This window comes from Cornus florida, unplaced genomic scaffold (genome assembly GCF_030987335.1).
Source record: "Cornus florida cultivar Cherokee Brave unplaced genomic scaffold, ASM3098733v1 CherokeeBrave_3.0.0_Hap2_Chr09, whole genome shotgun sequence".
Classification (NCBI taxonomy): Eukaryota; Viridiplantae; Streptophyta; class Magnoliopsida; order Cornales; family Cornaceae; genus Cornus; species Cornus florida.
Window position 1 is genome coordinate 95,961,849 of NW_026775579.1, and position 18,284 is coordinate 95,980,132.

Below are 18,284 nucleotides of genomic sequence, written 5' to 3' on the forward strand. Positions count from 1 at the left end.
TTGTGGCAAATTCTGTGGTCAATACAACAATGGTTGCCAATTTGATAAACACTGATCCTTATCACGTGATTGTTTTTTTTTTTTTTTTATCGGAAGGTCTTATCACATGATTGTTATTATCCCTTTCCCCACACCTTCACATAGTGCCAACAACTGCATATGCATTCATCAATCCATGAGTGGATAAACACAATTTTCTCAATCACAATCATCCATTCAAGTTTTCATTCTAGAGCCATGGTAAAGGTTTAAGAAAAAACAGAGTTTGTTCATCCAATTAACAAATTTACCAGGCCTCCAAGCAGAGCTCATGAAGCTCCCCAATGGAGAATCCATTGAAATATACGGAAATTGTTAAACACCCCCCTTCAAATAATACGAAAAAGATGATGAAGAAAACTTTTATTTATATTATAATTTATATTCCACTAGATACAATGATCATGAAATATATAACTCAGCCTCAGACGAATTATGTCAGTGACACATTAGGGTATGTATTTGGTTAATCTCGGACCTCAACATTTCTTCCTCCTCAACTTCTTTGACATCTTTAAAGCCGATCGATCGACAGATACCGGAATGTCCATCTCCAGGTAAAAAATTGAAGGAACTTTCGTCCCGGTATGTCCATCTCCATGAAGGTCCAGGATAGGAAATTCCCATGGTGAAGAGAATGTACATTCATTTTCCTCTTCTGATGAACTCAGAAGTCTCTCATCTCCTCTAGCTGCATAATCTCACAGTACATGCCACAGCCTGTGCCCAAAATTTCAGCCTTGCTTTGACATCTTCAGGATGATCACCTAAGATTAATAGACAAGAATCAACAGAGTTAAAATCAGATATTCAAACACAACCAAAATTGAAGAAATAAAAATTCATAATCAATTAATTTCATCAAAACAAAACTGCCCAAACCAGAAGTTATCCCAACAAAAACCACAATTTGCATCAAAACCAAAACAATCTCATCTTCTATATATCTATCTATCTAATCCATACATCATCCCCATTACCAAAATATATACATATAAATAATCCTAAATAGACCATATAACAAACAAAAAAAACAAATGGCATGTCAAAAATCAAAGAATCCATTTCATGATTCCATCCATAAAACCCCATAAGCATACCAAAACCACAATCAAATCCAAGATTTTCCTATAAGAAAATCCCCAAAAAAAATCCTTTTTTTATTTTTTTGAAGGAAAATAACAAGTTCCAATTTTTACACTATGAAATGAGATTCACAAGTTCTCCATTGACTCACCAGGACTAGAGATCTTCCAATTGGCAATTGGACCCGACTCGGGTAAGGCCGACGCCGGGGGAGTCTCCGGCGACTTCTGTTGCTCATCCTGGAACTTCTGACTCATGGAATAACAGAGCTCAAGAGCAGGCAAAGTATTGCAAAGCTCAGGAATTTCCTCATAGCTGAACCCAAACCCTAGGTCCAAACAGCCCTTGAGTTCATCCAAATCTTCATCCGTCAAGCTTTTCGTCCTCAAGAGCTCTTCGTCATCAGACGTCTCTACGTAACCTTGAAGATAGACTTGGTTCTTCTTTCTCTTGCTCTTGCTCTTGCTCTTGATCCATGGGTCTTCATTTTTGAACAACGCAATTGGTGAGTCTGCAAATTCTAGGGATTCGGCTTTTGTGTATGGGCCCTCCTCCTCAACAGAGATTCCACAAACCCTAGATCTTGTGTCAGATGATAGACTCTCCATTTTTTTTTCTCTCTCTCTAAAGTGCTATGTCTCTGTGGTGAGAGTCTGCTTTTAAAGGACACTGAGAAAAGCTATGTGTATATCATGTGTATGTATATGCTCATGATTATGGTCATCATACATGGATATAGATTTATTTTCAAATATTTCGATATATATAAAGTGCCGTGTGTATATGGGAGATGTGATTCCAGGGAAGGAGACAGCTGTACACTGATGGTGATGGGAATGAAATGATGACACGTGATTGTTGATTGTGGATGTAGGACCCCGATTATGGCGTGTGGGTCCAGTACACTAATGTTACTGTATTTTGAGTAATGCTTACATTTACGGTTTTTATTTATTTTTTTATTGGTCCGGACCCTTATAAATACCGTTCAAAGGGGATTCTTGTCAATATTAGACAAGAATACACTTTATTTTTAAGTTAGGATTTTATTAATTAGTGTTTAACAAGATTCTTATTAGCATATACGGAGTATAAGAATGCACAATCTTTCCAAAATATTAAGCATCACATAAAAATACACTTTTTAATTCACGATTCTAATAAATAATGTCTAACGAATATTCTTAATTCTAATAAATATTGTTTAACGAATATTCGTATTAGTATTAAATAAGAATATATACTTTTTTTAAAATATTTATGTCATTAATTATCAAATCAATCAGTAATAGTAATTGATGGACAAATTTATCCTTTTATTTATTTTTATCTACATGTTGAAGTACAAAAAAAATTTTATTAGCATTAGATAAGAATACACAATCTTTTCAAAATTTTTAGCACTAGATAAGAATAAACTTCTTAATTCAAGATTCTAATAAATAATATCTAACGAAGATTCTTATAATATTAAATAAGAATATACACTCTTTTATAATAATTTATCTTATTAATTATCAAATCAATCAGTAATAGTAACCGATGGACAAATTTACCCTTTCATTTATTTTTTTCTAAATGTTGAAGTACAGAAAATTCTTTATTAGCGTTAGATATGAATACACAATCTTTTCAAAATATTCAGCATTAGATTAGAATACACCCAATTCTAATAAATAATATCTAACGAAGATTCTTATCATTATTAAATGAGAATATACACTCTTTTTAAAATCTTTATCTTATTAATGATCAAATTAATTAGTAATAGCAATCGATGGACAAATTTACCCTTTCATTTATTTTTATTTACACATACAAAAAGTTCTTCTCACAAAATAAAAAATTTAAAAAAAAAAAAAAAAACATGCACTTTTCTTTTGATACAAAAAATATATATATTTAACTAACAAGATCAAAATATGAGCACGCACAAGAAAAGGAGGATGAAATGGTTAAAGGGCCCGTGACCTAACAGTATCACCCTCGGGATGAAATGGTGATTGCGTTTCGATGCTGAAAAAGGAATCAAAAGCCAAAATTACTTTAATGATGAAAAAGAAATGGCATTTTAATTATGACCACAGCAAGAGAATGAGATTTTGTGATTCATAAATAGATAATAAAAAAAAGTGCTCCACTTTTTATCACTAAGGAACAAACAATTTTTTTAATTAAAGTAACAAGAAATGTTATGTGATTAATAAGAGATAAGGCATGCAAGTATTTTGTGTAATAAGCTTGTGGGGTCATCTTTTAACTTATTCACATAAAAGAGATGCAGAAAAAATATATATTTAAAATTAAAAATTTCTCTATTTAAGCCTCCAAAAAGGGTCCGTTTGGTTAGATAAAATTTTTTTATGAAAAGTAAAAGTAAAAGAAAGTAAAGGAAAAGAAAAGAAATCAAGTTTCTATTATGTATTTGGTTAGTAAGAAAAATTTTCAAGAAAGTTGTAAGAAAATATTATTTTGTGAGTTTGAAAAGAATGAAAGCGAAAAAAAAGTGATTGTACATTCTAAACTACCTTTTTAATTATAAGATTATTTTCTACTCTTTTGAAATACTATCATATCTCTAGAATTATGAACAAAATTAAAATTTTAAATTTAAAGATAAATTAATAAATATTATAGTATTTGTCTTCTATGTTTAATAATTAAATATATGTGATTATAGGTACAAGTTTAATTAATAAAAAATTTTGATCCGAAAATTCTTGAGGATAAAAGGTCGAAGTTAATATATATACTTTTAGTCAAAAAAAAAAAAAAAAAAAAAAAAAAAAAAAAAAAAACTTCAGTCAAATAGAAATAAAATATTTGTAACTAAATTAGTTTGGTACATATAATATACCTAGAGTTAAAACTAAATTAATTTGGTATATCTAATATACGTAGAGTTAAAATTAAATGAGTTTGGTACATTTCAGTAGTTAAGTCCTAAAGTCATAAGAAGTCTATGTATAAAAAATATATATATATAAATTAAATTAAAATTTAAAAACTTGTATTCGTAAAGACACTAACCTAGTTTTTTACCCAACACTTTGTTACTAAATACTCATATATATATATATATATATATATATCACGAGTTCTGATCTCTTGCTCTCCATGGAGTAAGAAAATTAATTCACACTTTTTATATAGACCGTTAGATTAAATCTAGCGGTCATTTTTCAAATTCATCTATAGTCTTTTCTTTAAACACAAAACCACTCTTACCCTATTTTTAGTTTTCATATTTAATTTTACCATTATCACCTACCGTATTAATAAAAGGTAATTATCAAAATAAAAATAGAAACTTTAAAAATAGAAACATTTCAAATAATAATAATACTAGTATATTTTATTAATAAATTTATTTTTATTTGAATGTTTCTTTAAAAGAAAAACAATACCCGTATCTTTCAATTTTGTAACAATAGTACGATATTATAACATTTTTCTAAGAAACATCTTGTTATCTTAGTATAAGTAAATTAATATACTTCTCTTATGTAAGTAAATTTATCAACAAATATACTGTATTGTTGTATTTTGGAATATTGAATTGATTCATTGGAATTGGAATTGAAGAAAATTTCATTTAAAGTTTGAACAAAAGTTCTTTCTATTTTAATTTGAAGTTGGGCATTTGATGAAATTCATTATTGAATATGTGAATTTGTGAGTTTGATTATTGGATGATGATAATGTACTGATTATGGTGGGACCGTAGAATCTACCTCAAAAACAACAAAGTAGTCCAAAAAAAATGGGTGAAGCTCTTCTCATAACCTAATCCATGGAGAGTCATCATTTGTCCACACTTTTGTCCATTGATTCAAATTCAGCCACGCACGAAAAAAATGGAAAGAGAGTTGAATTGAGTCATCAATCTATCCCGACCACCGGATATAAACCTCCCACTCAAAGGTGTCTATATTTATTTTAATAATTACCTTTTATTGTTATAGTAGATAGTAATGGTATAATTAAATAAAGAAAGTAAAAATAGGGTGAGAGTGGTTTTGTATTAAAAGAAAAGATCTAGGTGGGTTTGAAAAATGGTCATTAGATTTAATCTAACGGTCTATATAGAAAATGTGAATTAATTTTCTTACTCTATGGAGAGCAAGAGATCATGACACTATATATCACTGTCAATCATTATTAATTGTGGAAGGAAAAAAATAAAAGAAAATTTTAATTTTGATATAAAACTATATACAATCAAATTAGTATTTTACATTATCTTATAAGCAATTTACAAAAGAATGAAACTCACTTATTATAGAAGTTTGTGGAGAAAGTGAGGAGGGTGACATGAGCATAATAGGAAACTAAGATGGGAATGCACCACTTTCATAGGAAAGTAAAATTTTCCTGTATTTTATGTCAGAAAATTTTTGAGGAAAATTAAGCAGTTGCAAGAAAATTACTTTCCTAAAAATTTTCTCTTTCACCCTAACCAAACTCCTAAAAAAGTAAAATATTTTCCTTTTCTTTTCCCTTCTATCTACTTCATGCTAACCAAACAAACTAAGGAAAAAATTATTATAAAGTTCCGACCAATCATTAAGCGACACATAAGCAAAAAAACCAAATGACAATAACATTAAATTGACACACTTGATTATGTGTTGTTTAGTGATTGGTCGGGATCATATAATAATTTCTTAAAGAAATGAAAGTCTAGTAAAGAAGTTGACTGATTTTACCATATTATAAGTTTTTTTTTTTTTTTTTTAATTAAATGCTCTGACTTTTCCAAAACTAAACGTGAGAGGGGAGAGGTTGTGGCCCCCTCTTCCCTCGAATTCGCATTGGTGTTGAGGGAGTTAGGGCACTTATCTTTGTTCTTCACTAAGTTTGGGCAAATCTGATATAAGTAGAGTGTTTTAGATTTATTGCTTTAACCTCCCTTGAGGTTCGGGTGTATGCTCAACAACCTTATCTCCATCGAAACTTGTTAAAAAAAAAAAATCATACAATAACTGAGTTGCCTTTACACTTATTTTTTTATTTATTTATAATATTTTTTATAAGAGGGATAACGGTAGTGGAGAGGAGAGAGAAAGTAATAAGAGAAATGAGATAGAAAATTGATTTTTTTTTTTTTAAAGATTTTATAATATATTTTGTATTGTAAAAATTTTGAATTATAATATATTTTGACTTTTTATAATCTTAAGGGAGGTCAAAGTAATAAACCTCAAAAGCTCCACCAACATAAGATTTTCCAAAATATAAGAGAGGAAAATGATTTAGCCCAAGATCGTTAATGATAAACTTTCAGCCCGTCAAGCAAGCTCAGCCAGCCTAAGGCGTATTTGGCCCAAACATATTTTGAGATTAAATGAGTCCTACTAAACGAAAGATCATACATGAAAGGAAAGTTCTACAAAAAGAAAAGTCTGACATTGAGATCAAAGAAGTAGATGAAGAACTAACCTGGTTTCATAACGAAGCAAAGAATGCAGTGAAAGCAAAAGCAAGTCTTGAAGAAGCTCTTGGGACAGAATGACAATGGACACTCCTTGAACCGCCTCTTGCAAAATTCGCAACCGTGTAACTTCAATTTCCTTTTAATTAGGAGCCGTAGTCCAATTAAAGAGAAAATCGGGGGCAAAGTGTTTTGGGAAAAATCCCCCTCCAGTAAGAGTCGTCCACGTCACTGCAATATAAAATTATACTCTTGATCTTTTGATGGATTGCAGAAGCCTAATCCTGATCAAGCCCAAATTAGGTCTCCATTTAGCCCAAGATCGTTAATGATAAACTTTCAACCCGTCAAGCAAGCTCAACCGGCCCAAGGCATATTTGCCCCAAACATATTTTGAGATTAAATGAGTCCTACAAAACGAAGGATCGTACATGAAAGGAAAGTTCTACAAAAAAGAAAAGTCTGACACGGAGATAATTGTAAAAGGGAGTAACTTAATTAGTAAAGAATTGTACATGGAATTAATTGGAGGACAAGCAAGGCGAATCCTACCATAATTCTACTGTAACACTCCCACATTTTCCACGCATAAGTTGATCAGGCTTATACACGAAAAACGAGGGATATCAAAAACAATTGGCAATATACAAGCATGGAATACAAAATGATGGAAATAAAAGAATTTAGACAGGAAAGAAACATTAAATAATACAACATCCATCCATCCTTTATTTAATACAGTACTTCATTACAACTTGGAAATCCTACGTCAGGGATCCCTAAATATAACCCTGAGAGTTCAACGTCAAAAGTAAATAAAAACTGAAACTGAAGTATTACATAAAACTTCTACCCTGCACTGGATCGTAAGAGTAGATGAGTTCGGATGATGGTCCCACACTGCTAACCTCAGCCTTGAAACGGATACTGACCGTATCCTGAAATAACAACAATGGTGGGTCAACCCCACGAGCAAGTCCTCTCTACTATGACCCAAATCAGAGAATCAAATAAATTAATCATTATGAATCGGATGAGTACTATATCTGTATACATCCTACGGGAACTATCCAATGTATAACATGACCTCAACCAGAATAGACGGTGATCACTTAGACTCACACTAGGTGGTCAAGTGTCGCCTTTCCCTACCCGGGAAATCAGCTATTATACATGGTGCACGGTACTGACAACACAGACTATAACGAACTACACAGTGATAACACCTCGCAAAGTACTGATGAATATACTGAGCATATAATTTAGGCAACACATGCCAACAATATTAAGAAATATACCGAGAATGTCAATTAGGCAACACATGCCAATAATACTAAACCACATACCCCGACAGCCACACATCTGTCTACCGCAACGAATGCATAAGGTATAAATGAGTCTAAACTTATTAGTCAGCTCACATGGTTCTATATGGCAACACATCCATATAATATAAATGCGACATAATAAACAGTCCATTTATTCCCTGAAATGCACACAGCATAATAATCATGATTTATATACGATTAACAGTATAAACATCCCATAAGATATCATGGATAATTTATCTGACTAAAACCATGGCCTTATTTAATTTAATAGTAATGTTTGATACCATTAAATACGATAATAACACTATTTATATTTAACAATGTCGTTAAATAAATCACATTAGTATCCGTACTGCGAACGAGCCAATAAATGCTTAGAAAAGATTAATCGGCCATAAGAATAAGTAACGGGTGTTAAAATAATAATTTCGTGGCCCGTTAAACCCGTAATTACCAACACAGTACCTAAAAATCCAAGTTTAAGGTTCTGGAATTTACAAAACAGGCCCTAGGGGTATTCTGGTAACTTCCAGCAGCTGTAGGGACCCCACACGCGCCCTCACGCGCCTCCCAGAGCCTCCCCACGCGCAGCCAAGCTTTCCCCACTCTCCCACGCGCCTCCACGCGCGTCTGGCATCAGCCACGCGCCCGCACGCGCTCCCACGCGCGCGCACGCGCTGCCACGCGCGCACTAAGGGTGCCTTGCTGACGCGGCGTCCTCCGGTTGGTTGGCTGCATCAGCTTTCCTGCATGCGCGCCACACCGGATCAATCCACCTGCATCTCCTCCATCCAACGTTCCCTGATCCGGGTGTACCGCGGTATCATGGACCGCGATGCACCGGATCAATCAGACTCCATTAATGGCCAGGATGCGCGCGTACACCCTCCTATGGTGCGCCGCGTCGCACCGGATCACTCCGGTCGTCTCCCCCACTGCCGGCGACCGGAAAACTCGCCGGAAGGTCGCCGGAAATTGCAGAAAATGCCCGGAAAAATCTAGAAAATTCTAGAAAAATCCCTAAAGTCTTATTTAATTATTTTTAGCCATTATTAATTTCATAGGACATTAAATAAATATATACCATCCTATATAATTAAAATTCCATTAATTTAATAAAATAAAATTAATAATTTATTAACCTCCTAACCTTGGCTCTATGCATAAAAATAAGCTAAACAATTAATTTATTAATTCAAAGGGGAAAAGTAGATAATAACTTGCCTTTTTGGATTTAAAATAAATCCACCGGTCTACGCGTAGTCGGGTAAAATTGCCTACACCGGTCCAAGCTTCTTTCTCTTTCTCTTTTCCTTTCACTCTTATAAAATAGCTCTCTAGAATTGATACTTTGCTTCTAACTCCCTTTATTTTCTTCTAAGGCAAGCTAGTTAATTTATATACAAAATATATAATATAAATATTACAAATATCTTATTTTTTTCATCAACTAACCATCCTCCCAACCATAAGGCTTCAATTCCAACCATAACCATTGATGCAATCCTATCCTAATCTCTAATTTCATCATGACTTTGGTTTAATACTATTATTATTATTATAACTATTATTATTATTATTACTAATATTATTATTAATAAACTTTTATAATTATTATTATTATATTATTATTATTATTATTATTAAATTAATATAATTATTATTATTACAAAATAATACATCATATCATCATAATACTATATAACACAAATAATACTTTAATTAACTAATATTGATTAATAGAAGCATAACCAACAAATAAAAGTATTAATAATAATACATGCATAATTAAATGAATAAATTTACTATTTTAACATACACAATTAATTTACATGCACAATTAAATGAACTTAATATAATAATATAGTATGCACAAATAAAATTAATTAATCTAACACAAGATTAATTTAAATACATTCTTTAAAATTACGGGGTATTACATTCTCCCCCCCTAATAAAGGAATTTCGTCCCCGAAATTCACTACATACCTGTAGTAAAAAGTTCTGGATACTTGGCACGGATAATATCTTCCCGTTCCCAAGTAGACTCTGTAGCACTATGATGACTCCACTGTACACGTACTAATGGAATAGTCTTCGTGCGCAGTATCTGATTCCTACGATCGAGAATACAGTAAGGTTGTTCCAAATAGGTTGCATCGGGTTGCAACTCAATCTCACCCACATCAATGTGTTGGTATCGATCTTCATCCCGTAGAAATTTTCGCAGCATAGATACATGAAAAACATTATGTACCCTATGAAGATTATCTGGTAGAGCCAGACGATAAGCTACTGCCCCAATCCGATCTGTAATCATAAAAGGACCCACAAAACGAGGCGATAACTTACCCTTTGACCCAAACCGCATTACTCCCTTCATAGGAGAAACCTTAAGCAAAACCTGATCACCAACCTTAAACTCCAAAGCACGAGTTCGACGGTCAGCATAACTTTTCTGTCTGCTTTGAGCTGTACGCATCCGATCCCTAATGATAGCGATCTTTTCTGACGTGTCCTTAATAAATTCAGGACCCAGAAAGTTGTTCTCACCAACTCCAAGCCAACAGACAGGAGACCTACACGGTCTGCCGTACAAAGCCTCAAATGGTGCCATACCAATAGTTTTCTGATAACTATTGTTATAAGCAAACTCTGAAAGCGGCAAATATTCCTCCCAATTGCCCTTAAAATCAAGAACACATGCCCGCAACATGTCTTCTAAAATCTGATTAACTCGCTCAGTCTGTCCATCTGTTTGAGGATGATAAGCAGTGCTAAGATATAGTTCTGTACCCAAAGCCTGCTGAAAGCTCCTCCAAAATCCTGATACAAACTTCGGATCTCTATCTGATACGATGGACAATGGTACACCATGAAGTTTCACCATTTCTGCAATATACAGCCTAGCATACTGTTCTGACGTAAAGTTTGACCGAACAGGCAGAAAGTGAGCGGACTTGGTCAATCTATCAACAATGACCCAAATAGAGTTGTGATTATGCTGTGAAGTAGGTAATCCCTCTATAAAGTCCATGGAAATACTCTCCCATTTCCACTCTGGTATGGGAAGTGGCTGTAACGATCCTGGCGGTCTCTGATGATCAATCTTAATCATCTGACAGGTGCTACATTTAGAGACAAAGATAGCTATATCTCTTTTCATGCCGGCCCACCAAAACTGGCGTTTCATGTCCTGATACATCTTGTCTCCCCCTGGATGTACAGAGAACTGAGAAGTGTGTGTCTCTCTCATCACAACATTTCTCAAATTATCAGCTGAAGGCACAATTAAACGTCCCTTGTACCTCAATCCTCCATCAGTCCCTATAGAATAAAAAGGAACATCTCCGGAGGCTAACTCCGAAACCCGGTCAATACACTGTTGATCTGAGAGTTGCGCTTGAATAACCTGATGAATGATAGAAGGAGTTACTACCACACATGCCATAAAAGCGTCTGCTAACTCATCAACCGTCTTCAAAGCATCCCACTCTGTTGTAAACGAAGTTGAAAGGCTGACATAGGGTCGGCGGCTGAGTGCGTCTGCTACAACATTCGCTTTCCCTGGATGATACTGTATAGAGAAGTGATAGTCTTTCACGAACTCCAACCATCTGCGCTGTCTCATATTCAGTTCCCTCTGTGTGAACAAATACTGTAGACTCTTATGATCGCTAAACAATCGAAAAGTCTCCCCCAAAAGATAATGTCTCCAAATACGCAAGGCAAAAACCACTGCGGCGAGCTCTAGGTCGTGAGTCGGGTAATTAAGCTCATGAGGCTTAAGCTTCCTAGACCCATAAGAAACTGGTCGCTCTTCTTGCATCAACACACAACCCAAACCCTTCAGAGAAGCGTCGGTAAATACTAAATACTCGATTCCACTCTGAGGTGTGGCTAAGACAGGTGCAGAAGTTAACTTACTCTTTAATTCAGCAAAAGCAGTCTGACAAGAATCATCCCATACAAATGGTACATTCTTCTTAGTTAGATGAGTAAGTGGACCCGCAATTTTGGAAAATCCCTGGATGAACCTGCGATAATACCCCGCCAATCCCAGAAAACTGCGAATCTCTGTCGGTGAGGTAGGCTGTCCCCACTCCATAACGGCCGCAACCTTGGCTGGATCTACTGCTAACCCTTCTTCTGACACTACATGACCTAGAAATTTGACCTCTTTCTGCCAAAATTCACACTTCTCAAACTTCGCAAACAACTGATGTTCTCGAAGTGTCTGCAATACTGTGCGTAAATGTCTAGCATGGTCCTTCTCCGACTTAGAGTAAACCAGAATATCATCAATGAAAACAATGACAAACTGATCTAAGTATTCTCTGAATACTCTATTCATCAAGTCTATAAAGACAGCTGGAGCGTTCGTTAAACCGAAAGGCATAACACGAAACTCATAAGATCCGTACCTTGTGAGGAATGCTGTCTTTGGAACATCTTGTTCTCTGACTCGTAGCTGATGATAACCAGACCTCAAATCGATCTTTGAGAAGTAAGTAGCTCCCTTCAACTGATCAAACAGGTCATCAATTCTGGGCAACGGGTACTTGTTGCGAACAGTGACCTTGTTCAGTTCTCTGTAATCAATACAAAGACGAAGAGATCCATCCTTCTTCTTGACAAACAGTACTGGTGCTCCCCATGGTGAAGTACTCCTGCGAATAAATCCCTGGCTGAGCAACTGTTGAATTTGATCTTTCAACTCTCGCATCTCCACTGGTGCCATTCTGTACGGCGCCTTAGCAATAGGCGTAGTGCCTGGAGCTAAATCAATAACGAAGTCTATCTCTCGACTCGGTGGCAAGCCTGGAATTTCCTGGAATACATCCTGGAATTCCTGTACTACCGGGATGCTGTCAAGAGATACCGCAGTCGCTTCCTGTGAGTCCTCCTCAAGAACGAATAAATAAGTGCTAGGCCCTCTATCAGGTTGTGGTACAACAAGAAGATACATCTCCTGTCCTGGTATAGAAAATACAATAGACTTTTCGTAACAGTTAACCTGAGCATGGTACTGAGATAACCAGTCCATCCCAAGTATAACATCATACGAATGCATATCTAACACTAACAAATTTGCAAGAAATCGAAGTCGGCCCATATCTATAAGGATATCACCGCTATACTCTCGTAAAATTGCGCCAACTCCCAATGGTGTATAAATATTAAGAGGTTGGTCACATAACTGAGTCGTCATACCAGATAAGATAACAAAAGATCTAGACACAAAAGAATGTGATGCACCAGTGTCAAACAGTATACGAGCAGTTCGACCATGTATAGAAAACATACCCTCAATAGCCTGAGGAGCCTGCGCATTATGTGGCATGAAGTTATAAACTCTGCCATGATGCAATTGCTGTGGAGGTTGTCCCGGAGGAAATGGTGGTGCTGGAAGTGCCGGAAAATTCTGAACTTTCCCACGTGGCATCGGTGGGGCCGGTAGAGGTAACGGCTGATTAGGTATTAGCTGCCCATACTGTCCCTGTTTAGCTTTGGGACACATCTTGGCCGGATGCCCAATCTCTCTACAGTGATAACAACGTCCCGTAAAAGGACCTGCCTGCCTTCTCTGTTGATTTCCCGACCACTGTTCCTGTCCGGTCTGAGGTATCCCACCTTGTCTACCCTGATTAGGGACTCCATCCCTCTGCACATCTAGGTTTCCTTTGTTTTTCTTCCAAGGTTGATGTCCTTGAAATCTGCCCCGATCATTGGACTTGGCACCACTGTTGCTTCCTTTCTCCACTGTCTGGTAGTCTCGGTTAGTCCGCTTATCTCCCTTGGACTTCCGGTAATCACTCCTCATCTGACAGTGCTGTAAGGCGGCATTAACCACCTGGATATAAGTAGTATATGCCGGACTACCTAAGATCACCACTTTAATCGGCCATATCAACCCCTTCACAAAGCGGTCTCGCTTCTTTTCTTCCGTATTGACCTCCTCTGGTGCAAATAATGACAAATTAATGAACTTCTGTTCATACTCAGCCACAGTCATATCTTCCTGCTGCAGATCCAGAAATTCAGTCTTCATCGCTGATCTTACTGACATAGGAAAATACTTGTCGTCAAAGCGAGTCTGAAATTCAGCATAAGTCAATCTGGTCCTGTCTTCGACAGTAGTAATAGACTCCCACCACTGCAATGCATTGCCTATCAGCATAAACGTAGCCAGCATCTGTTTCTGCACTTCGGTACAGATTACTATCCGAAGATGACGCTCGCTCTCCTGTTTCCACTGATATGCTAACAGGACATCTGAGGACCCTGCAAATGTCGGTGGATTTCCCCGGATGAACGAGTGACGAACTTTGTCCCATGACATTGGCTGTGCCACTGGTTCAGGAACAGGTACTATCGGAGGAGGTTGCTGGTTTCGTAGAGCAGATGCTACTCCTGCTGCCACAGCTCGTGCACTGATGTCAGCAACTTGAGGAGAAAATTCCTGATTCTCATTTTGAGTTGGGGAAATACTGCGATGACGGTTCGCATTCCTTGTCCCACGCCGAGACATCCTTCTTTTAAATTCAGAAAAAATCTAACGTCAGTACATTATCATGGACCGACTAAAAGAATACAAAGAACCCTAATACTTAGGCTCTAATTATCAGAATACACAACGCGGAAGTATAGTAATCACAGATCCCTAAGACACTCGAACCTGGAATGCTCTGATACCAACTGTAACACCCCCACATTTTCCACGCATAAGTTGATCAGGCTTATACACGAAAAACGAGGGATATCAAAAACAATTGGCAATATACAAGCATGGAATACAAAATGATGGAAATAAAAGAATTTAGACAGGAAAGAAACATTAAATAATACAACATCCATCCATCCTTTATTTAATACAGTACTTCATTACAACTTGGAAATCCTACGTCAGGGATCCCTAAATATAACCCTGAGAGTTCAACGTCAAAAGTAAATAAAAACTGAAACTGAAGTATTACATAAAACTTCTACCCTGCACTGGATCGTAAGAGTAGATGAGTTCGGATGATGGTCCCACACTGCTAACCTCAGCCTTGAAACGGATACTGACCGTATCCTGAAATAACAACAATGGTGGGTCAACCCCACGAGCAAGTCCTCTCTACTATGACCCAAATCAGAGAATCAAATAAATTAATCATTATGAATCGGATGAGTACTATATCTGTATACATCCTATGGGAACTATCCAATGTATAACATGACCTCAACCAGAATAGACGGTGATCGCTTAGACTCACACTAGGTGGTCAAGTGTCGCCTTTCCCTACCCGGGAAATCAGCTATTATACATGGTGCACGGTACTGACAACACAGACTATAACGAACTACACAGTGATAACACCTCGCAAAGTACTGATGAATATACTGAGCATATAATTTAGGCAACACATGCCAACAATATTAAGAAATATACCGAGAATGTCAATTAGGCAACACATGCCAATAATACTAAACCACATACCCCGACAGCCACACATCTGTCTACCGCAACGAATGCATAAGGTATAAATGAGTCTAAACTTATTAGTCAGCTCACATGGTTCTATATGGCAACACATCCATATAATATAAATGCGACATAATAAACAGTCCATTTATTCCCTGAAATGCACACAGCATAATAATCATGATTTATATACGATTAACAGTATAAACATCCCATAAGATATCATGGATAATTTATCTGACTAAAACCATGGCCTTATTTAATTTAATAGTAATGTTTGATACCATTAAATACGATAATAACACTATTTATATTTAACAATGTCGTTAAATAAATCACATTAGTATCCATACTGCGAACGAGCCAATAAATGCTTAGAAAAGATTAATCGGCCATAAGAATAAGTAACGGGTGTTAAAATAATAATTTCGTGGCCCGTTAAACCCGTAATTACCAACACAGTACCTAAAAATCCAAGTTTAAGGTTCTGGAATTTACAAAACAGGCCCTAGGGGTATTCTGGTAACTTCCAGCAGCTGTAGGGACCCCACACGCGCCCTCACGCGCCTCCCAGAGCCTCCCCACGCGCAGCCAAGCTTTCCCCACTCTCCCACGCGCCTCCACGCGCGTCTGGCATCAGCCACGCGCCCGCACGCGCTCCCACGCGCGTCTGGAGAGTCCCACGCGCGCGCGCGCGCTGCCACGCGCGCACAAAGGGTGCCTTGCTGACGCGGCGTCCTCCGGTTGGTTGGCTGCATCAGCTTTCCTGCATGCGCGCCACACCGGATCAATCCACCTGCATCTCCTCCATCCAACGTTCCCTGATCCGGGTGTACCGCGGTATCATGGACCGCGATGCACCGGATCAATCAGACTCCATTAATGGCCAGGATGCGCGCGTACACCCTCCTATGGTGCGCCGCGTCGCACCGGATCACTCCGGTCGTCTCCCCCACTGCCGGCGACCGGAAAACTCGCCGGAAGGTCGCCGGAAATTGCAGAAAATGCCCGGAAAAATCTAGAAAATTCTAGAAAAATCCCTAAAGTCTTATTTAATTATTTTTAGCCATTATTAATTTCATAGGACATTAAATAAATATATACCATCCTATATAATTAAAATTCCATTAATTTAATAAAATAAAATTAATAATTTATTAACCTCCTAACCTTGGCTCTATGCATAAAAATAAGCTAAACAATTAATTTATTAATTCAAAGGGGAAAAGTAGATAATAACTTGCCTTTTTGGATTTAAAATAAATCCGCCGGTCTGCGCGTAGTCGGGTAAAATTGCCTACACCGGTCCAAGCTTCTTTCTCTTTCTCTTTTCCTTTCACTCTTATAAAATAGCTCTCTAGAATTGATACTTTGCTTCTAACTCCCTTTATTTTCTTCTAAGGCAAGCTAGTTAATTTATATACAAAATATATAATATAAATATTACAAATATCTTATTTTTTTCATCAACTAACCATCCTCCCAACCATAAGGCTTCAATTCCAACCATAACCATTGATGCAATCCTATCCTAATCTCTAATTTCATCATGACTTTGGTTTAATACTATTATTATTATTATAACTATTATTATTATTATTACTAATATTATTATTAATAAACTTTTATAATTATTATTATTATATTATTATTATTATTATTATTAAATTAATATAATTATTATTATTACAAAATAATACATCATATCATCATAATACTATATAACACAAATAATACTTTAATTAACTAATATTGATTAATAGAAGCATAACCAACAAATAAAAGTATTAATAATAATACATGCATAATTAAATGAATAAATTTACTATTTTAACATACACAATTAATTTACATGCACAATTAAATGAACTTAATATAATAATGTAGTATGCACAAATAAAATTAATTAATCTAACACAAGATTAATTTAAATACATTCTTTAAAATTACGGGGTATTACATTCTCCCCCCCTAATAAAGGAATTTCGTCCCCGAAATTCACTACATACCTGTAGTAAAAAGTTCTGGATACTTGGCACGGATAATATCTTCCCGTTCCCAAGTAGACTCTGTAGCACTATGATGACTCCACTGTACACGTACTAATGGAATAGTCTTCGTGCGCAGTATCTGATTCCTACGATCGAGAATACAGTAAGGTTGTTCCAAATAGGTTGCATCGGGTTGCAACTCAATCTCACCCACATCAATGTGTTGGTATCGATCTTCATCCCGTAGAAATTTTCGCAGCATAGATACATGAAAAACATTATGTACCCTATGAAGATTATCTGGTAGAGCCAGACGATAAGCTACTGCCCCAATCCGATCTGTAATCATAAAAGGACCCACAAAACGAGGCGATAACTTACCCTTTGACCCAAACCGCATTACTCCCTTCATAGGAGAAACCTTAAGCAAAACCTGATCACCAACCTTAAACTCCAAAGCACGAGTTCGACGGTCAGCATAACTTTTCTGTCTGCTTTGAGCTGTACGCATCCGATCCCTAATGATAGCGATCTTTTCTGACGTGTCCTTAATAAATTCAGGACCCAGAAAGTTGTTCTCACCAACTCCAAGCCAACAGACAGGAGACCTACACGGTCTGCCGTACAAAGCCTCAAATGGTGCCATACCAATAGTTTTCTGATAACTATTGTTATAAGCAAACTCTGAAAGCGGCAAATATTCCTCCCAATTGCCCTTAAAATCAAGAACACATGCCCGCAACATGTCTTCTAAAATCTGATTAACTCGCTCAGTCTGTCCATCTGTTTGAGGATGATAAGCAGTGCTAAGATATAGTTCTGTACCCAAAGCCTGCTGAAAGCTCCTCCAAAATCCTGATACAAACTTCGGATCTCTATCTGATACGATGGACAATGGTACACCATGAAGTTTCACCATTTCTGCAATATACAGC

General features: G+C 36.4%; 1 protein-coding gene across 1 annotated transcript; it reads right to left on the reverse strand.

Moving 5' to 3' along the window:
- Positions 1–387: 387 nt before the first annotated feature.
- On the reverse strand, positions 388–1,811 carry LOC132275413 (uncharacterized). The gene is made up of 2 exons (XM_059776894.1): positions 1,277–1,811; positions 388–806 (listed from the first exon to the last, which is right to left on the reverse strand). Exons 1-2 carry the CDS (start codon positions 1,731–1,733, stop codon positions 727–729), a joined length of 537 nt encoding a protein of 178 aa, XP_059632877.1. The 5' UTR covers positions 1,734–1,811; the 3' UTR covers positions 388–726.
- Between the last annotated feature and the right edge of the window lie 16,473 nt (positions 1,812–18,284).

Coding starts and splice junctions, on each gene's coding strand:
- LOC132275413 (XM_059776894.1), bottom strand. CDS start 1,733: ATGGAGAGTCTATCATCTGACACAAGATCTAGGGTTTGTGGAATCTCT. Junction 807..1,276: donor TTGGAAGATCTCTAGTCCTG/GTGAGTCAATGG, acceptor TATTAATCTTAG/GTGATCATCCTGAAGATGTC.